At 38.9% G+C, this 21,956-nt stretch overlaps 1 protein-coding gene across 4 annotated transcripts in view; it reads left to right on the forward strand.

Annotated features, from left to right (window-relative positions):
* Window positions 1-21,956, forward strand: part of MED27 (mediator complex subunit 27) — an 83,588-nt gene that overhangs the window by 39,270 nt on the left and 22,362 nt on the right. For 3 of the 4 annotated variants that reach the window (XM_015644789.1, XM_033518582.1, XM_015644788.2), the window contains exon 4: window positions 17,421-17,514. In XM_015644789.1, coding sequence (XP_015500275.1) covers window positions 17,421-17,514 — 94 coding nt within the window. Of the gene's footprint in view, window positions 1-17,420; window positions 17,515-18,049; window positions 19,854-21,956 lie in introns of all 4 variants that reach the window. The other variant, XR_004499699.1, reaches the window with a different exon arrangement.

The raw sequence follows: 21,956 nt of genomic DNA on the forward strand, positions 1-21,956 counted from the left end.
TCCCTTGGGTTATGTATCATGTTAACTTTGGGACTTTACAGATGCTTTGTAACCTGTGTAGATACCAGATACAGAACATGAACTTTGCTGCTCTGTGCATCTTTAGAAATACAATTCTTTTAAACATTCTAATCTTGATTTAATCTTCTAATATGTTGATATATCTGGCAGCAGGGGTTTCTGCAGTAATCTTCTTTGTTTTGTTATGCCAAATCAATGTTGTTTTTTTTTGTTGTTTTTTTTTGGGGCTGTAGTTATGTGCTGAATTTAATTTCATTCCATTAAGTACTATACAGCTGCATATTTTCTTACAAAGTAATTACAAAAAACCAGCAGGCATTGATCAACACAGATTATCCAAGGAAATACTTTGACTGAAACTAAATGTTCCTTATGATATTCATTAACAGGAGAATAATTTCTATGCATATAATACAAAAGGATCTTGGATGTTGCTTTATCCATAATAAATTACTGAAATATGCATTAAAGAATCACAGAATGGTTTGGGTTGGAGGGATCTGAAAGCTCATCCCATTCCTTCCCCTGCCATGGCAGGGACACCTTCCACTATCCCAGGCTGCTCCAAGCCCTGTCCAAGCTGGCCTTGGGCACCTGCAGGGATTCAGGGACAGCCACAGCTCCTCTGGGTGTGAAACATTGGTTAGGAGGTAAAACTTCACGGTGTATTGTAATGTGTAGGAAAAATCTATTCTATTTATTCCATTTTCAACAGCTCTTACAACCAGGTACTCTGGAAAGAGAGTGCATGCAATTAAGATTTCACCATTTCTTTACTGTGTGTGGAGCTTTTTTCACGAGTGTGTTGTGAGCCACTGTGGACTGATGTGATGAGCTCTGTGCACGTGCCTATCATGGAGACATGAGCCAAAAAGCACCTGGGACTGGTGGCTGTTGATATTTTGTTGTTATATTCCACAAATAATCCCCCAAACAGGATTGTTGTGAGTGTGATGTGGAGCCCTGTGTGACCGAGCAAAGCAATTTGAAATCATTCTCATCTACTCAGGGGAAGATTAAGTGGAACACTGTATTTGGGAAGTGAAAAAGATGAATCCTTTTGGAGACTCTGGGCTGTGGAGCAGTGTTGATCTGCTGTTTCCAAAACATGCACAGACCAGAGCAGCAGACCCTTAGCGAGTTTAGAATTACTGGGGACCCCAGCTCTGTTGTAAAAGAGCAAATTTCCAGCTCTTTGATGTATGTTTGCCTTAAAGGTAATGTTTGTTTGAGACCATGCCTTTAAAAGGTGGCAATTAATTGAAAGTTGTTCAGTCCCAACCATCAGAAGATGCCCTTGCAGCATTTCCAGCAGAACATTAATATTGCACTGAAGGGAATCCCTGTACTTGTAAAAAAGAAAGTCAAGGATGAAGATTTTAATGTGTAATTAAAGACTGCAAATACTAGTTTAACTGCTTGTTTCTGTGTCAAAAAAAAGTTAAAAAGAACACAAACTATGTGTGATTGAAACTAATTAAGACAGTGAAGAACAAGCTTGATAAGAGAGGAAATTTGTGCAAACCTAATAATGATATCAAAGCTTTTGCCAAAGCTGTGATTTTATAATAAGATTCCTTTTTTTTTTTTTTTTAAGCTTTGCTGTTTGGGAAGTGGAGATTCGAGGCTGCTTTACTGCAGCAGACAATCAATCTGAAAAGAATAAATTAAAACTACCTCTTGCCAAATTCAAAAATGTATTACAGCAAGTGTTTCCATCTGCATTGGTTGTATATTCCCTTGTCAGAGATGAGGAGCAGGAAGAGCAGAGCTGGAATAATGTGGAATAATAAGGTCTTTATATTTTGGTGTCTTAGCCAGACCAGTTTCGTTGTACAGGTGTATTGTGTAATGTGGTATAAGCCCACTGTGAATGTATTAATTAATGACTTTATTTCTGTATCTCTACAAAGTAACCTGAGAGGAAAACTAAACAGCTACACTGGGAGGGGGGGTAAAAGTGCTTTCAAATGGGAACCCTGTACCCTTGAGGAAATGGAAGCTTTAGGTCTGTATCACAGTAAAATACTCAAAAATGCAAATCATACCTGGAAATAAAGACAGTTAAAGCCCCCTGTAGTTTCAGCAGTAACTCTACAAAGGGTGAAGTTTTCCCAGCTGATGAACTGCACCATGGAGGTGTCCTGGGAGCTCAGGGGGCTGTTGTGGGGACCCTGCTGGTGCCAGGCTCTGGCTGTGCTCCTGACCAAATGCAGGGTCTGAGAGGATGCCTGACTGTCCTTTCTAACTACAGAGGAGAACTGCTTTGCTCTGCTTTCTTTACCTGCTGTTAAAAATAACTGTTATTACTTTTTAATTTCACTTTAGGGCATTCTCTGGGTATTTGTGTGTTTACAAGGAACCCTATGGATGGGCTAAATGAAAAAAGCTTGGGGTTGCAAATTCCAGCTGATGACTTCATAGTTGTCTCTTCTAAGTATAATCTTCACTTATGATGATTTGAAGTATTTTGGTACACTTACTTTCTAGTCCCATTTTCCCAATACACAGTGGGAAAAAAATAAATAAAATGGAACCATTAGAAGTTTTACTGGGTGAAATGACTCAGTTTTCATCTCTTTATAGATGCTGCTCTATTATTATTTCCATTCTTGCTGGGTTCATTTTGGAAGGCACTTGTTTTGTGTTGTGTAGGTTTTACCTACACAGGAGTAACACCATCCTTTCAATTTCATTGATATTATGCAGCAGTATGTGTATGTTATTGTGAAAATAAGTGTATTAATAGTGTGATGCACATTGCTAATTGACATAAATACATTCACCTCATTATTTGTGTATTTACCTGATTCATACCTTTGCATGGCTAACACAGGGAGTAAAAACTGGACAGGGAAGACCTTGTTAACACTGGAGACTTGGGTTTGGCATTTTTCCGTGGCTGCACACTGTGTCTTTATTGTCTGTGAGTCATGGCCAGGGGAATCCTGTAGTAAGCCCTCTAATTTTAGCAACCAAAAGCACCTCCATGCAGCAAGTTTTGCATTGAAACTAAATTTATGCTTTAGTGTTGCTCAAGATTCTTCTTTGAAACGCAGTCTTGGGAACAAAAGTAAGAGTTTGGCACAGAATTTGTGGTAGTGAATCACTTATTTAACATTTGCTGAGCTTACCTGGAATGGAATGAAATGAAATAAAGATTGTATTCTGTGTATGATCATTATCCTCCACTGTTGCCTGTAATGCTTTGACTCCATCCCTCACAAAACATGATTGTGGAATAGTGTTCAGCCTTTTCATTCTGTGCCACGTGTGTTTGAAAGCACATAAAGATACAGAGACTCTTAAACAAGTTCTTGCAGAGCACATTACTGTTTTGTTGAGTTGTTCCGTGCCTCAGTTTCCCCATGGGAATGGTGAGAATTTTACCATCTGGAAGCTGTGCAGGAATGCTGGGAGTGGATGGAGCAAGAAGGTATTAAACACAAAGCAGATGCCTTCATCCAGGGAAAGAGTCTGGACTTTTTCCTTTTCTTTTTGGTTGTTCAGCACCAGGTAAGATTTTTAAAAATCCAGAGTCTGGGAATGACACGTTGTGAGGAATGAAGCAATGACCAGGTAATTCCTACTTACAAGGCCTGATGGGAAGCTCTCAGTATCCACTGCCAGCATTCGTTGTGATAAATGAGTGGTGATGTATTATCCTGTATCCTTTGTGTTCTTGCCTTTAGGTGCTCATTTCAGTGATGGAAGACAAAGTGCCAACACATGAAATAATTCCACACAAGCCTGGCTGGAGCCTGTCAGTCTATGTCAAGCTGCTTAAACTTCTGTGGCCTCTAAATTGTTGAACTCTTTTGCTGATTGTTGTATTCAGTGCTTGGCATTAAAATCAAATGTGCTCTAGGAGTGGCAAAAAAACACCCTAAGGTTTTGATGTGTTTTAAGTCAGAATATAATATCTGTGTCCAAAATAGCCCTGTAAAGCTGAGCTCCCCTGAAGCCAAAACCCAGGCTTTTCCACTTCCCTATTTTACATGCAGAACCTTCTTTCATTTTAGCTTTTGCATTTTGACAGTTGCTCAGCAAAGATGATGCCTTTGCTCATGACAGATTTGTGTGTGCCGTGTAGACAGGTCTTGAAAAGAGCTGAAAGCCCAATTCTTGTGAACTCTTGAGAGGGATGGTTTGAGGGCGGTGGCTGATGGAAGGAGAAAACAGATATTTTTGAAGCAACTACATGAAGTAATAATGTAGATTATAGTAGCCTGCTTAAAAATCCCACAGTGAGAAGCTGAGTTAATTGAAAGGAGTGCTACAAGGAGGAGTGCTTGGCATTTAAAGTAATAGTTGCGTGATTTTTTTCAAAATCTGAAATTTGGCTTAAAAACAGTTTCTATGTTGATACTTCCATGATCTTTTCTAGTCTGAAAGTTGTTCTTCAATTAGACAAAAGGTTCCTCCTTCAACAAGCTGATTTTACAGCATAGTAGATGATAAGCAAATTTAATACTTTCTAATCTTAGGTATTCCTAAGGAAGTGAAATGGATTTTTTGACATGACAGAGCAATGGTGGCTCTTGTATCCCTCTTGTAAAATGAGCTTGTGGACAGAAAATGCCAGGTAGAACTATTTTAACATGTGATTATGCTTTTAAAATGAAAATTTATTTTCAGAGCAAAGATAACAACTTTAACACCACAGACAGAAAATCAATTATAATTTTTGCTAGTACAACTAAAATATTATCTGTTGCTGCTAATTTCTTTTTGTTGTTCCACAATTGCTGTCTTCCCTCAGTTTTTTATTAAGTCATCGATAGGGATAAGGATTCTGATATTGAAGCCTGAGTGTTGTAATATCCTTCTTTCTGTCCTGCTCTTTTGCATCTTCCAGCAGTGCCATGATTGAATGATCTGTTTCTGTTCTGGTATGTATTAAAGCCAGTTAATTTTTAGTGTCTTAAGCATCACCCTCTACCAAAAAGCTCTTCATGCCAGTGAATAATTTGCTTTGGCATTAATTGCTTTGGTAAAGTGTCAGTAAATAAATACTGGATCTTAAAGTTCTGCATTTTGCAAACCACTCAAATACCTTCTGCTGAAATTCTCAAGATATCTTAAAATGCTGATGGGAAGAAAGTACATGGAGAACTTGGTTATTGGATGGTCCTTAGATTTCAGGTTGTTTCAAATATTTCCTTATCTCTTAACCTGCTCTGATTTGTTTTGGAGAGTTTCAAGGATGAAGTTTGTTTTCTCTCCTGTAAGGTCTCTCCACAGTTGACTCCTATTGTTTTCAGATCCTAAATAAATAGTTCATTCCCATCTCCTGAGTGTGGAGGAGAGGATGTACTGAGAGGAGTTCAGCTCTGAGTGAGCAGAGCCTTTCCAGGTGAGCAGTAACTGCTGTAATACTGGGTAATGTTTGTACACACATGTACTTTGGGTTTCTTTTTTAAACCCTTGAAAAGAATAAAATGAGAGATTTTTTTTTGTTGTTTCTCATGTTTGTTTTGTTTTGGGTCTTTTTTGTGGTAGCTGACTTCTCACCACTTGACTCAGCAGGTGGGATGGGATGTAGGACAGCAGTCAGAGCAGGGAAGTTCTCAGTGGTGGATGGAATTTAATTTGTTTTGTTCTCAGTTAAGCTTTCTCTTCCAGTTTTCCCATCATCCTTTTCAGAGTTGTTTGCAATGTTTGTCTCATTGTGTCTTTTGCCAGATTGCCAAAGGAGACAAATATTTTGTCTCCCTTTTAAAAATGTCAATGAAGTGCTCTTAAGAATGGGTGCCATTAGATGAGTGCCAGTGCAGTTTATGTTTTGAATCTAGGAATCAAATTTATGTTTTGAATCAAGGAAACCTGATGATTGCAATTAGGCAAAAAAAATGAAAATAATTAAATGGTGGAAGAAAAATCAAATACAGAAATGCATGTCTGTGCACTGAGTAGTGAATGCAAAGTGAGCATGGATGAGGAGCTCCCTTAAAACTTTATCTACAAATTCACTGATGTTTGGGAGTGTAACTGCAGGAAGATCTTTGGAGCCAATAACTACCAGTGTAATATTTTATCTCTTTCTTTAGGGCATCAGTTTCTGCTGGTTGACTCACAGTAGCTATGTGGGAGCTAATTAATCATATAATTTTCTGTCATGTTACTGGGTGAACCTGTATCCTGGTAGCAGCATGAATTTGAGATAATGGTTTCCTAATGACTGAGGCAGCCCTAATAGCTCTGGCCCTCATGCTTGACTTCAATGTTCCTTTGGTGGCTTTTAGCAAAATCTTTGATATGAGGTTACCCTTAATGAACATTCTGTCTGCTAATACAGGTCATTTGCAGCTGTGTGGATCAGTACAGCCAAACCCCTTTCTCTTATCCAGTATATTTTTAATTAAAACAGCATATTAATAATAATGTGTTGATATATAATGTACATGTATTTGAATATTTCTGTAGGTTTTACTCTGTGATGAAGAAAATTTGGGTTGTTTTGTTGGGTTTTTCTAATTTTTAATTGGGTATGGGTTTTCAGACCTTTTCCTAGGAAATGATAGAGCCCTGTATTGGGTGGAATACTTCAGCAGGTTTCCCAGAGAGTTTTTAATCAGAAAATTATTGAACTCTTTCACAAGAAACCTTTAAGCTTGGACACTGTAACTGTGTAATGTAAACAACTGTTTCAAGAAAAGGAAAAACAGAAATGGGGAATTTAAAACAAAAAGAAAACAAAAGTAACCTTGCCTTAAAAGACATTGTCATTTATCTCCATATTTAAAATTTTGTGTGTGTGCAGAGAATGTCTTTAGTCAGTGTAAAAATCTAATTAAATCTTCTCATGGCACTGATTCAGAGCTGACCCTCTCTTCATTGGAGCATCTTATTAGAATAATAAACCACTCCCTGCTGAGAGCCCCTGGCATTGACAGACAGGCCAGACCCTGGGGCTGCTGATCAAAAAGGGTTCAGCAGGCTCCTGTTGTCTGCAGGGTCTGCAGGAAATGTTTTCTTGGCCCTTCTCTAGCAGCACTTTAGAGATGTTTGGCAGAGTACAGACCCTGACTTTTGACCAAGTACAGACCCAGGTTCAGGTGGATTATTTCATACCACTCAGTCACATTACAGTGGACAGGCTTTATTTTTAATTTCCTTGCTTTTAAATAAAGGATTGTGAATGCATAGACGGTCCTTTTTTTTTTTTTTTTCCTTTTTTATTCTGTATCTATTTACTACTAGAAATTCCCTGACAAGTTGGAATTTCTTTACTTTGAATAACCAACTTGACATGCCTTAAAGGAATTTGCTCTTCAAAATTTTGAGCTCAATATTCGTGAAGAGGATCGAGAAACAAATTTAGGAACTAAGCTAGGCAGTGTTGATGATAATATTTGTGCTTACCTTGGGAGAGCTTTCTTTGGATTTCACTTGGGCACTTTCCTCTCTTAATCTGCCTACATAAACAGAATCATATTAATTTTTATTAGGCTGAGCTTTTCTCCCAGATTGCACCAGACATGGTAGTTTTGCAGGGCTTAATCTACTTTAGATATATTTGGCATTAATGCTAGATTAGGTTTTATTTTTTAGGGAAGCTCTGCAGGTGATGTCAGGTGATTCAGGTACAGGACTACACTTTTGGATTTCTGTATTTCTTACTCTGATACTTGGCTCCAGCTCTCAGCCCCATGAAAGACTTTCAACTCCAGCTCAGAGGCTCCAACATTTCAAAAACCACAGTGAACTTAAAACCTGTGTGATCACTGCTGATCACTTCAACGTTCCTTTGGTGGCTTTTAGAAAAATCTTTGATATGAGGTTACCCTTAATGAACATTCTGTCTGCAGAATGAAGTTGTTTTCTCTCACATAAGGTCTCTCCACAGTTTACTCCTATTGTTTTCAGATCCTAAATAAATAGTTCATTCCCATCTTCTGAGTGTGGAGGAGAGGATGTACTGCACTTGGAAATAACAAATGAGAGGAAATCTGATTACAAGAATGGGGAAATGGCCAGAAAGGTGCAGTAAATTTCTGCTGTCACTTTGCTGCCATGTCTGCTCTGTGTTTACCAAGCCCAGGAGTTACTGCCATGATGAGCCCTTTAACCAACTTTCTTCTTCAAGGAGAGTTTTTCTCAGAGAACTTCCTCAAGGGAGTTCGCCCTCCTCCCCCACATTGACTTCCAACGGAAGCCACGCAATTAATTTCCATAAGCCCTATAAAAAAATCTCAACCTAAGGAACAGCTTGTCATGCTGGAGGAAGAAGTGATGAAAGCATATTTTTTATAAAATAGTGTTTGGAAGGGCTTCTCTCTCCTAAATGTTTGTACTGGGAGAGTCTTGAGTTTATAAATGCTTAATTGTACTTGTTATCTCCAGTTTTTCTACTGAAGTGTGAATATGACCTTGAAGGAGTCTTTTGATAAACCTCTGAGTTGTAAGATAGATTTTTATCTCTGTAGTATCACAGGCAGATCGAAGTACTTGGTCAGAGCATAATTCTGAAGAGCTAAAAACCAGGACTAATTAGAAATTCCCTCAAGAAGACTTAAAGTAAGTGATCATAGAAGTTGAAATGGGTAAAAGCTTGTGTAATAAATTGCAGTGGGCTGTACAACATTTATATCTCATCTTTTTGCTTTTTTTCTTCACCTTTGCTTCCCTCTTAATTACAGAAGAACAAATTGATCTTTAGGATCCTCAAAGGCTGATATCAAGTATCCTAAGTACCCTTAGAACTAGTGATAGTAAGACTTGCCTGTTCCTACCACAATTTATAATTTGAACAAAGCTCTAGACCTTGAAGTGGGTGATTTTTTTTGGAGTGGCTGTTTGAAGTCTATTGATGAGGCTTAAAATTTGAGTCTTCACTCGCTAATTCTGTGTATTTTTAGTCCCGTGTATGAAATGGTCTGCTCTGCTCTCCAGAGGGTTAGATCCCTAATCCTCCCTTCCTCCCTGCCTCTGGAATTTGTGATGGCTTCACTAAGTTCTGGGAGTTGATGTGCCTAAGAGGAGTGATCACTAAGATCTCTTCCTGCCAGCAGTGCCTGTCACGGTCAAGCCCAGTTTATGAAAAGGTCTGGACTGGGCACAGCATCCTGTGTTTTCTGTCCTGTGTTCCTCTTCATCAGTCACTGCACCCTAAGGAAAAATCTTGCTGCTTCCCTTAAATATAGAATAAATAATGGGTATCATGCATCATCTGTTTCTGTTCATAAAAGGAGGTAAGTACTGTAATTTTTGCTCTGTTGAGGGAGAAATAAAGCACAAAGAAAGAGAGTGAGAAGGCTTTGCTGTTGCAGTAAATCTTCAATAGCAAAGCTGAAAATAACCCATTATAAAATACTGGATTGTAGCTTGAGAAGGCTGAACTCGAGTTCAGTGCCAGTGTGGAGTAATTCATGGTGTCAGAGTCCCATCAGGTGGTCAGTGCACACAGTGGGGCCTTTCCCAGATTGGAGACAGCCCTGCTCACTTCCCTTGGCTGGGCAAGGAACCATCCCCAGCCCATCGCATTTCCTCGAGGCAGGACTGAACTCCATGCCTTCCTTTGAGGCTTTGTCAAAGCACTGTCTGGTGTTTACTGGGATCAGCTTATCCCTGTCCCTCGCTCTGGGAGCCCAGGAGAGGGGATTTCACCTCACAGCACTGACCCAGCAACCCCAGGTGAACCCTCAGAGGGTGGGGGGCGTTATCCAGCTTTGGAACACCATGGGGGACAGCTCTGTGTGTGTGCAAACACTGCTTTTCCTTTTTAAAGGACTCTGGCTTGAGTTTCTCCTGAGTTCTGACACTGCTCTGCTGTATGGAAATGTTGTGTGCACGTGCAAATTTAGGCTGATGTGTGGGGCACAAATTGCTTGGAAAGCCAGGAATAATTCAAGAACCATCTTGGTAGATAAACACTAATGTAATAATTCTGATTCTTACCCAGGCCCCTGAAAATGACTCCTGTTAGCATTTATTGTTAATAATAACAATATTATTATTGTTGTGGTGCAACATTGTGTTTCATGAAGTGGAAATATACTTGGTTCTGAAATTATTTCACCACTGATGCTGAATGGTTAAGGGAGGGCTGGTTTTCCTCTCAAGGTGTGTATAAAGGAGTTAATGCTTTTCTTTTTCATAAAGCACAGACCAGTGCAGGCTCAGGCAGGATCCTGGTGATGACTGTAAAGTAGATGCATGCTTGTTTTATTAACTAGTTTTCACACATTCTAATATCCATATTCCTCTCATGATTACTGCTGTGAATTAAAGGCAATTCGAAGAGCATTCCACATAAGTACAAAGAAAGCTATTTCAATACTAGAATAAAATATCCCTGGGAATTGGACTGCAAGGTCTCTATTTGTAACTTAAAGTTTTCCTTATTAAAGTTACACTTTTTAAGGTGATGCACTGAAATTCAGCGTTGTGAACAGATGCCTTTTTGCTCGGTCTTAAAAAACAAAGTATACATTGATAACGTTTGCAGAGTGTGTTACAGAGCTGTTTGTTCATATTTAATGTAAATGTGCAGATGTCCAGAGACTGGATCTGGATTCAGCAGCAGGTTTGCATTCCAGAAGCTTTCAGCAGGAGAACCTGTGTTCATTTGTGCCATCACTGTCAGCTCAGACCTTTGAGGACATTCCAGGCAGGTCTGCACCACATCACTTAGCAGTGGACTCACGGTGGCACTGAAGAATTCTGAATTGTGTTTGCTGTATAAACAACACTGCTTAAGTAACAACATTTTACCATAAACCAATATTTTATAGTTGTAATAGAATGACCTCAGTGTGTGGCATTCCTGGCCCATGATGTGTAGTGCCAGCAGGAATTGTACTGGCATGCTGTGTGTGCAGCCACACAGGGAGTTGAATCATGAAACTGGTTTAGATTTAAACTAATACTTCTTTTTTTTTTTTTCCAAGCCAGCTCAGCTGTGAGCTCCAGCTCCTCCAGCACAGCACAGCTGAGGGGGCTGAATGCTGTGCAGGAGGGGATGTGTCAGTGCCTTATGTCACTATTGCTGCTGAAGCCTGAAAATTGTTGAATCACAGCCTCAGGTTTCTAAATGTCTTTGTAAATCCAACCCTTAAACACTCTGTCTCGGCTTCTAGAGAACAGTCCAAACGATTCCACATGTGTCCTTAAGTGCTGTACCAGGTTTGGCCTTTTATGAGTGAGAAGTGCAGATGGTGAGTGTTTGATACAGCTCTGTGTGCATATGCTTTTGCAGCAGACCACCCTGTGTTTATATGTAAACACTGCTAGACTATTTAGGCACATAACTTAATCTTTTGCATCCATTTAGTAATAAAGCATAATTCCTCTATGACCAAAATAACATCTGTAGCAAAGTTGAAAACAAGTGGATTTATAAGACTCAATGGAAGTCTGCCTTCTCTCAGGTTTGGATCTTTCAGTGCTTCCACTCCTCTGAAGGTGGAGCGGAGTTGGGCAAAAATTTTAGCAGATTTGTTCCTTAGGACCTTTGTTCAAGATGTCTTAGCAAATCAGTTCCTTGCAGCCCACACATCCTGACTTCTTCCCACACCTGTAGATTCACACTGCCAAGACTCTCCTGTGCTGAAACTCCCTCCTGCTCATTCTGTGGTTTAGCCCCAAGACTGAAGAGCTGTGCACAACTCAGATTTGCTCCTTCTGCCCTCACCTCACCTCCTGGCTAGTTAGAAGTCAGTTATTTGGAAGAACATTCTCCCTTATTCATGAATAAATCTACAGAGGCATTGCAGGAGTAGCAGAGACCAAGTCAATGTGCAGATGAGAAGGGAAGAGAAGGATGAGCCAGGAGGATCCTGGCTGGAATCTTCCACCACAAGAAACTTGGAAATTGGGTGAGAAGAGAGAGGAAACTGCTGAAGCAGTTTGTTCAGAAAGGACAAGAGGATGATGTTAACAGCTGTATAAGAAAGCAGCCTGGCTAGGAAACTCATGGCTGGAGGAGAAGTTGCTCAAAACAAGAGAGTTTAGTACTGGAGCCAGGAAACGGTGAGGATTTTATAGAGGTTCTGCAGAAGCGAAAAGCAACAACCTGTGTTAACAATAATAAAAAAACCAAAACCAACAGAAACTGTGGAATCTGGGAGAGGAGGCAGAGACTTCCAGGATTGTTGTACAGATGTCAGGGCTGGTGTCAGCTGTCTAATTTAGTCTTGAGATGTGAAGTCGCTTTCTCAGCGTGAGTGGTGTTGGATTTGTTTTCACACTCTTCATTGCCTAGCCAAGCAGGAAGTGTCATCTCACCAAAGCTGGCAGAGGTCACTGTTTTAAAAACTATTGTTAATTGTTGCTTCTGAAAAGCCTTCTACCAACTTGAATTTGCTACCTGCAGAGACTTGCCTAGCAGGTAGCTGAATCAAATTAAAACTTAAATTCCATGATAAATAAATCACACTAGAACTGTGGTTACCATGTATGTGTTAAAATATACTATTTCTCTAATCAGGCTGCCTGAAAAAACTATTAAATCTCTTTCTAAATCTATAATATTGTAAATTCTGCTGCTGCTAAAATCTTTAGCAGTCTTGGTTCTGCCAAAAATAGCTGTTCATAGGTCTTGGAATAAGTGCAGGCAAACGCTGTCCCCTGATGCCTCCATCAACCAACCCAACATGTGCAGCAGGGCCAGCTCATGCTTCTGAAATATCACACATGTGAAAAGAAATTATTAACTGGCTTGAAAATATGAACTGAAAGCCAAAAAATAAAATAAAAAAAAAACAAATTAAGATCTGTGAGCAAGTAAATACTGTGCTAGTGAGAGGATGTGTGGAGAGTTTCCCCTGTTGCTCTCCAGAGTATCATGAATCCAGATTGGACAGAATTGTAGAGTTTATTTTCATCTTATGTGTGGTGTTTTCTGCTAAGTGTATAGGAAAGATTAACTTCTTTCATGTTACAAATATGTATTTTTATCCCTTTTCTCTTTCTCTCCATCCTCCCAAGATCACTTAGCAAAATTTTCTTTCTTCCAAAAGAAAATTGTTATTAATACCTATATTTCTAATTTTTAAATTGTTGTATTGGGTGTAAAAAATGAACAGCATGCAAGTGAAACACTGTGTGGGATAAATGCTATTTAAGTCTTGTCTAAGCTGTTAAACATCACACTAACACTGGATTGCTGGATCTAATCCAGTAAAAATAAAAAGAAAAAATTAAAAGGTCACATTAGAGAGCAAAGCCATCTGTCCAGTGTGGAATTGAAAAGCATTTATAATGAATTCCTTTCCTGTATTGCTGTCTTTTGGGGATCGTTTCTGTGAATCAAAGGGATGGTACAAGACCATTTATCTACAAAAATGATTCCTGAATTATTTCTACATTGTCAGCCTGATATTTTAGCATGAAACTTCTCCGTGAGAGTTTTGCATAGATAATTATGCCTTTTTTAAAAAGTATTTTCCAGCTGGCTTCAGAGGTGTTTTCTGCATGTCCCAGGCATTGTTTCTCTAATAGGGACTAAAGGATTTATGTGTACACTTACTGGCAAAATGCCAGATATTTTTAAACTAATATCTCTATTACTTTATTCTAGTGTTGGTTTTTCTGTGTTCATAACAAGGCTTCATTTAAAGTGTAATATTTTGAATTAATTTTAGTCATTGCTGATGTTCATGAAGTAGATTTGTTTTGACTTTTGTAGCATTAATCTGGCATGTTTGTGGAAAAAATAACTCTTCTACGTTAAAATAAAAATACTGATTTATAGTGTTGACAGCCTTTGAGAGCTTATGATGGACTGGCTGGCTCTGCACATTCAGATGCAAACCCCTGAATGATAATATTAGCATTTTTTAAAGTAAAGATTTTATATCTAAAATACAATTTTAATACCTCCTGGAAAATCATCAACCTGTGTCCTGAAGGAAAGAAGAAGAAAATATAGGAGAAGGAGGTTGCTATTGAAGATGTTTAAAAAATTTTCCCCCAGACCAGTAAAATTACATTGGGGAAATTGTTTTATTACTTGATAAGGTTTAATGAGGTGAAAACCTGTTGGTTGAGTGTGTTGTTCTTTTCTGAGTAGGATGTTCAGGGATCTGGATTAGGATGCAGGTGTTGATGAAGTTACTTAAAGCCTCTTTAAATAGAACGGGACTAACTCAGGATGTTGCAGTGAGAAGTTGTTAAGTGTTTTTTGAGACCTAGGATAGTTCATAAAACGAAATTCTGTCTACAAAGAGTTAAAATTCTGTGCTGTAAAATGGGGATTATTGGGTACAATCTTTTGCAGTCTGGCTTCAGACCTCTTTGAAAAACCTTTGCATCCTGGAGAAGCGATGGGGATTTTGTCTAGATGCTCTCTTCAGCCCTTCTCAGGTAGAACAATGCCTGTTGTAGGACATGAAATTTCAGCTTGTGTTTAATTCAGAGAATTCCATTAATTGCTTTTCCATAAGATGAACGTAGGCCAAAGGTCTGAACAAATCTATTGGCATTTGGTTTTCCCCACTTTGCGTTATTTCGTCTGGGTTTGTAAATGCTCGTTCCAGCCATCATCTTTGGTATGTAGGAGAAAACTGAGATGTGCAAAGGACATCAGGAGTTAGAAGTGCTTGTTGGCAAAGTAAAATTAGACTTTTCTTCATCCTCAAGTGCTTTACTTCTCTGAGATTGGGCAAGAGGTTCTGTAACATAAATAGGAACTATCATATTTTTGAGCTAAAACTGGACAGAGACGTGTAAATTTTGTAAGTATTGCTTATTTTGGCAGTAAATTTATGTGTTTCAGTTCTACAAAATAAGTTCCAGCTTTTTCCTCTTACCCTTCTTCCAGACAGCCTCAGGAGTGCACTTTCTCTCTTTATCATGTGTTCCTCAGTTTTCTCTGAAGTCATCATCAGTTACACTTTTACATTACTTTGCTGGATCTGATTTCTCATCTCCATCACTTCACAAGATGTTTTAATGGATGTTCTCTCAGAAGGGCAAATCTGTAGAAGAATTTTGCCTTAGATAAAGTTGTTTGTCATTTTGTATTTGAGACCACAATCCAGTCAGGCTAATTGAGTAACTATATTTGTATTTTTGAAGAATCTTTGTTCTGGTGAGTGCTCAGGAAATCCTGATGACTATTTGAAAGAAGGCATAGGGGCACAAAATAATGCTGCATCCATCAATGCTGTTTTCTCCTGATGCTCTGGGATCTTCTCTGACATCCCATTGGTTGAGAGGAGAAGGAAAAGGTTCCCTGTGTGATGGTCCTGATAGAGCTGCCAAAGTAAAACATCACATTTCCTGGAGATGTGGTTTTCATTTTCCTTCTTCTTTCAATTGATGTATGGAAAGTGGTGCAAAATTAACAGCCATCTAAGCCCAAAAAGTCATAGTAACTCACCTTCTAGTGCTTTCAGAAGGTGGTTAATACAGATTAGAAGATTTCTGGTTTGCTGTATGTGTGATTTCATTTAAAGGGAAGATTTCACAGCCCTGTGAATTCTCTCTTCTGCCTTACACTGCTCATGTGGCACAAGGTGACTCCTGGGTTTTAGTCGTATTTTAAGCCTTGTGGTCAAGACAGGTTTTGCACGTAATAATAATCATATCTAAGAAGGACTTTGAAGAATTGATTATCTCCAACCAGCCTGGATCCCATTTTCAAAGAATGAGCGTACATGTCCACTGGGATTTTCAGAAGGACATAAGCAGATTAAGTGTTCACATCCAACTGTTGTTCACATGATTTAAAATCACTTGAATTTTCCTCCCTTAATGCATTGACTATGTGAGTGTCTTGTTTTCTGGAACTTCTTATTTTGTTTATTTTAACTCCTTACTGCCTAAAGTTTGGCAAACTGGAAAGTTAAGCTATGGAAAAATCTGCATTAAGACATGTTCATAACTTCAGAATCTCTCCTTGCCTGTACCACAGGCAGCCATCCCTGGTCCCCCAAGCAAGAGATTAATTTATTTGCATTACCTGGAGTAATGGCATTTATGAAGCACTTTAAACTCTCCTGCTGTATGAAATCAGTCTGGGATTCAGCAGTGTTTGAAATGAGTTGGATTTGTGCTGTCCACGTGTAGTTTATTCCTCCTGGAGCAGTGTCTGATGTGCCTCCTCTTCCCCAGTGCTGAGGAAGTTCTTGGCTTCTGGATGTTTTTGGCTTTGCTTATCAGCACCAAGTGTTAATGAGTCACTGCAGTGAATGGAGGAACTTTGTTCTGCACAATGACAAGTGTGGATTAAGGTTTTTGTGCAAAATTGTCATAACTTATTTCATTCTTTGGTTACTTTTAAAAGCTGACTTTACCAGCTGAGGAGGTGTAGCTTTCCTGATTTGGTTGTATTTTTTCTGATTGTTTTAATCCTTTGCAAAGTAACAATTGGAGCATAGCACCTCATTGTTGTCCAGGAGGTTTTAGCACAAACATTAGAACTGAATTGCTTTGAATTGCCTTTTTTTTTGCCTTTTTCTAAGCAGATTAAAGGGAAATAATTAGCTTTGGGTGTTTTGAGTTTTACTGTTAATCTAACTTAGGCAACCAATTTTCCCAAAGTCTTTTTATTCAGAGTACATTTGTGGATTAGCATGAAAACAGTTTTATTTACAAATTCATTCATGGATCTGCTTGAGTTGCAGAGTTTGTAAATGGGGACAGATTGGTGCACAGACAATACAGACTGTCCTGGAAACTCTGCTAAAGCAAATATTTGGATTTTAATGTGTCCAGAGGAGTGGCTGAAGTGGCATGTCCATGGCTGGGGGCAGGTGTGCTGGGAAACAAGGTCTCTGTAAGGCCATTTTCAGTGTTAATGGAGGTTCTTAATTTGATCCCAGGGAACAGGACTGCTGTGTGCCAGCTCACCTTAGCCTGCAGAAACAGGGATTACACCCAGCAGAAAGGATGTTGTTTTACCTTTGTGTTTGATTGCTCCAGAGAAACCTCTGGAATTTACCAGCCAATTTCAGAGTCAGCAGTGCATGAAATAAATTGGAAAGACTCAGGGAAGAAAAACCACCCCTAAGAATTGTACAAAGACTTTGATAAAACCTTTATCTGTTAAGTTTATCAAAGAGAGAGTAAAGACATGACAGCCTGTGAATTCCTGCACTGGAAAAGTAATTTTAATTATGTGTCCTTCAACCCTCCTAAGGAGAAAGTATAGAAATACAATGGTAGATGTTTGAGGCAGACTGATTTGGACAAAAATTTAAGTGAGTGCATGTTTTTAAGAGTAGAGTAATTGATTTTCAAAACTAAATTGCAGAGGTCTTTGGTTTGTTTCCTCTTATCAATAATTTCTGAATTATTTTGATTCAGGAGAGTCCCATGAACAGGGTTAAAAGGGATAATTTTTTAAAGGATAATTTCTAAAAAGGATAAATGTTTTTAAAAACATAGTTTTTATCATCTGAGTGTGTGAGAGAGAGCCCCAGTGTTAATGCTGCTGTTTGGTTTGTTGGTAGATACGTTGATGATGTGATCAGTCGGATTGACAGGATGTTCCCTGAAATGTCCATTCAGCTCTCCCGGCCAAATGGAAACTCTGCAATGCTTCTGGTAAGTTGGGTCATTTAATCCCTTGAGTTGATTTTCTTCACAGGTTGAATTAGTGTCCCAAAAATGCAAGTTATTAAAGATTTTTTTTTCACAGAAACATATCATTCATCATCTGCCAAAGCAATGCAGCATCTTTCTTGTTCTTAGGCAAATAAGTGATAAAAATAATTTCCCCTCTAAACAGCAGATCTATTGCTTTATTGTTAGATTTGTAGAAATATGAGCACAAACTCAAATATTCACTGTGGTTTTCTGCAGACTTGGCAATGAGTGAATCTTAATCATGATAATTAAGAAGGAAGAGAATGTTGTGAAGAAGAAAAGAAGAAGGAAACCAATATGATTTAGATTTGTTCACATTGCTCTTGGGTCAGTGGATTTCTGTTATATGATGAAGTTAAGAATTTGCCATTGAAGTAAATGAGCAGTAAAGGCTGGATTTGAGATAAACAAGTCCAATACATTCGACTTACTTCTGCCTGACCAAGCAAGATTTCATTGCAGAGGAACCTATTGTTCACATCCATTTTTACAGGCAGCTGTTGTGCTTACAGCAAAAGAAGTCTTCAAAGCTCTAAGACTACAGAGTGGAAGAGGAGTCCATGCTGTGGCAGCTGATTTCCTTCTAAGGAAAGGCAGAAGTCACCTATTTTGCCAAATTTTAAATAAAACCAGAAAATGCACCACATACACAGAGGAAGAACTGAGGCCAGTTCAGCGTTTTCCATCTCACATTTCTCATGGAAATTTCCCTATAGTAGCTATTTCTGTGATTATTTTTAATTTTTAAGTATTTTAATTGCATTTAGTTTTAATTAATCAACTAACATCTCATTATTAACTTTCTTTGAAGAGCCACAAATTCACAAGAGATTAACTGAGTCAGAGGTTAAAATAAACAGCTGGCATTAAAACATTTAATCTGCAATTGTTGGATTCACCAAGTGGAACAATATATTCCAGAAAAGAATGGAATTCATCAGTGCAGTCTTAAGAAGTTTTAAGTCTTAGAAGATTTTGCATTTCCTCTTAAGCTGACTTTGTGTTTTATCTGTTTTGCTGTAGAAAAATGTCTGGTTTTGCTTCCTTACTTTGAAACATTTTCCATTCTCTTGGAGCCCTACTTTGCATACTGAAGTACCTTCCACTTTTGGTGGCTTTTTGAGGTGGTCAGGAAATAGATGATGTTTTTCAGGACTCAGTCACAATTAGGAAATAAGGTAAATTATCTTGGATGGAAGAGTCAAGGTTGGGAGGTACCTGAAGGAAACACCTTTCACAAACAGCAGGAACAGAGTGAATTCCATGTGGCAGTTGCTCTATAAATCAAGGACATTTTTGTTTCTACAAGATCCCAGCCCCATGCTGAACCAGTGGTGTGCATATTTCCCTTGGATCAGAGATCAAAAAGATTGTTTTTAAAGTATTTTTGTGTGTGATTGTGGGATGGGTTTATAATTTTTTCTTTTAGCCAGGTTTTCCCTCTTCCCCATCTGTCTCAGTTGATGTTGCCAATATGGCACTTTCCATCTGGCCCTGACTGCTACAAAAGCTTTTGCTGTTTTCAGCCACAGATCCTTCAGTGGAAAAGGTGCTGTGGGATGGGCAGTGTGAAGAGCACCTCCCCCAGAAGGAGGGAGGATTCTTCAGCACTTGTGATTTCTCACTCTGAACTTGGCCCAAGTTACATGTGGAGCTGCTCCCCTGCAGCAGTCTGGTTTACCTCAGTGCCAAAGGCTCCAGATAATGCTCGTTTGATTTCAGAATATTTCACAGCCATACTATTTGCCCAGACTTAATTAACTAACTTTACAATCTCAACCTTGCTCGTCCTTGGACTGTTCATAGCACACCTAACATCTTGTGAAGGTTCTTGATGCGAAGGTCCAGTTTTTATAACATCTTTAAACACAATCATTCCATCTACCAGAGAAAACCCATGCATTCATCTTCAAAGGCACTGGTAAGCACTATCCATATCTTAAAAATGTGTAAATGATTGGAGGGAGATGAGGAAGAAGGGGAAAGGCGGCCTGGAAGACTCTTTGAAACTCAAGAAACGTTGGAGCCTTTGCCAAACAAATTATCTTAGGAGAAAGATCCAAGAGAGAAACTTTCAGCCCCAGACTCTACAACTTTATGTGCACGTGAAAATCTGTTTATGTCCTTAGCTGTAGAGGTGGGACTTGCACCACTAAGATTCATCTGGTGGTTCAAGAAGATGTCTTTCTCTTCAAGAAGAGCAAGGAGCTGCTGGAGAGGGTCCTGCGGAGGCCACAGGGAGGATCTGGGGGCTGCAGCACCTCTCTGATGAGGAGACACTGCGGGAGCTGGGCCGGGTATGTCTGGAGAAGGGGAGGCTGAGGGGGGATCTCAGCAATCCATGGAAATATCTCCAGGAGGTGTCAAGTCAGTGCCAGACTCTCTTCAGTGGTGCCCAGTGGCAGGAGAAGGAATAACTGCCATAAACTAAAAGAAAACACAAAAAATTTCACTTCAGTGTGAGGAGGAACCCTGAGATGAGCTCCCTTGGTTCGGGCATGGTGCCCGTAATTCCAGGGTTGTGGGTTTGATCTCTTCATGGGCCATTCATGTAAGAGTTGGACCCTGTGATCCTTGTGGGTCCCTTCCAACTCAGAATATTCTGTGACAAACTTCTTTCCATGGACAGTGTTAGAGCTCTGGAAGAGGAACCCAGGGAGCATGTGGACTGGAGACATTCCAAACCCACCTGGAAATGTTCCTGTGTCATCTGCCCCAGCTGACCCTGCCTTGGGCAGGAGGTTGAATGGGATCATCTCAAGAAATCCCTTCCAACCTCAGCAATTCTGGAATTCTGTAATAATAATTAGGAGCTGTGTGAGCCCGCTGGTCAAACTCTGCTGGCAAGTAACCCTCATGCTCAGCTGGGCTCTCCCTGACCAGAAGCTGCAAACTTCTGTGAGAAAAATGAACTGCTGCCTCCAGACAATGAGGAGGTTTTTTTATGTTTTAGATTTATACACAGCAATTGTACCTCATTAGTCTGGATTTATGCTACACAGGCCAAACACATAAATAATTGAAACCTTTCAGGGCTGTGTGAGATCCTCGTCCGATTTTAAAAGCAGTTTATTGTGGCATTTCAAGGTGCTGTTTAATCCCAGTCTTCACCAGTGATTTTTCAATTAATCTTTTAATAGCACTGTGTATAAAATAGATTAAACATAGGATATATCAGCTCTAATAACTGTGTTATGCAAAATTAATTTCCAGCAGCAGCACAGGGGAACTGTGGACTCCTTAAGGTTTTTGTGAGATTTTGCCAGGAATTGTAAATAGGTAAACCTTACCTATTAAGAAAACATTCACTAGTTTTTAATGAATGAAAATAATTAGATTTTTTCCTTGAATAATTAGTTGTATTCCTAGATACACTCTTTTTCCTACTATAATAATCAAATTATTTTGTGATTGTTTCACATACCTTGTTTCTGTTACCAGTATTCAGAATATTTTTTGTGTGAAACAAATCTTGTGTACAATTTATTCATTAAAAACAGAAAGATTTTAGAAGACAGTAAACTTAAGCCTTACTTTTCCAGCTGAAAAATATGAATTCCTTAGCATTGTTTACCTATCCAGTCCTACTTGGGGAAGAAGCTCATTTTCTTTTCTGTGTCTGGGAACTAATTTGTCTTAATTCCTTTTTATCCCAAATTTTCTAAAGAACTACTACAGAAATTACAAGCACTGGGTAAATATTTTTGCAGATAATGGAGCTGTTTTCTGTAATTTCTTTTGCTAAAGCACAATGATATGTATAAGTAACTTGCAACCCAAAAAACTGAATTATTTCTGCCAAACTCGGGTCAGAAATCACGGTCGTGATTTTTTCTTTACAGGTTATCTTACAAATATTTGCTTTTAAATGAATTTTTATAAATTTATCTGCTGCCTGGATTTTTAATATATCTGTCATAGAAAAATATGAAGCAGGTTTTAACACAGTTTTATTCATTCTTCTTCAAACCAGACACATTTGCATTTGAACTTTCAGATCTTGTTCCCGGCATTTGCAGCAGTCTGATTGTGTGGCAGTGGGTTGTATTAATTGCAAATAGGCCAGACATCTGTTCCCTGAAACTGAATAATTCCTTGTGTCTCACTGTTGTTTGTTAGTGTTTTACATAAAACCATTATTATTTTTGTGGGGAAAATGGATGCTGAATTTTATTCTTTGCCCATTAAGAAAGGCACCAGACTGATTTTTGTGCATGAGACCCTGATGTTGGAGAACTGAGAGGAGTGAGGAGGAATTTGCAAAGTGATTTGAAATTGGTATCGATGTTGTATTGATTGGAAACAATTCAGTGCCGTTATTTCCAAAACAATTCCATATTTCCAAAGTGCTCTGCTGTGTAAGCCTTCCTTCTTCCCTGTCAGGTGTTTTATCAGGAAAG

This window comes from Parus major, chromosome 17 (genome assembly GCF_001522545.3).
Source record: "Parus major isolate Abel chromosome 17, Parus_major1.1, whole genome shotgun sequence".
Classification (NCBI taxonomy): Eukaryota; Metazoa; Chordata; class Aves; order Passeriformes; family Paridae; genus Parus; species Parus major.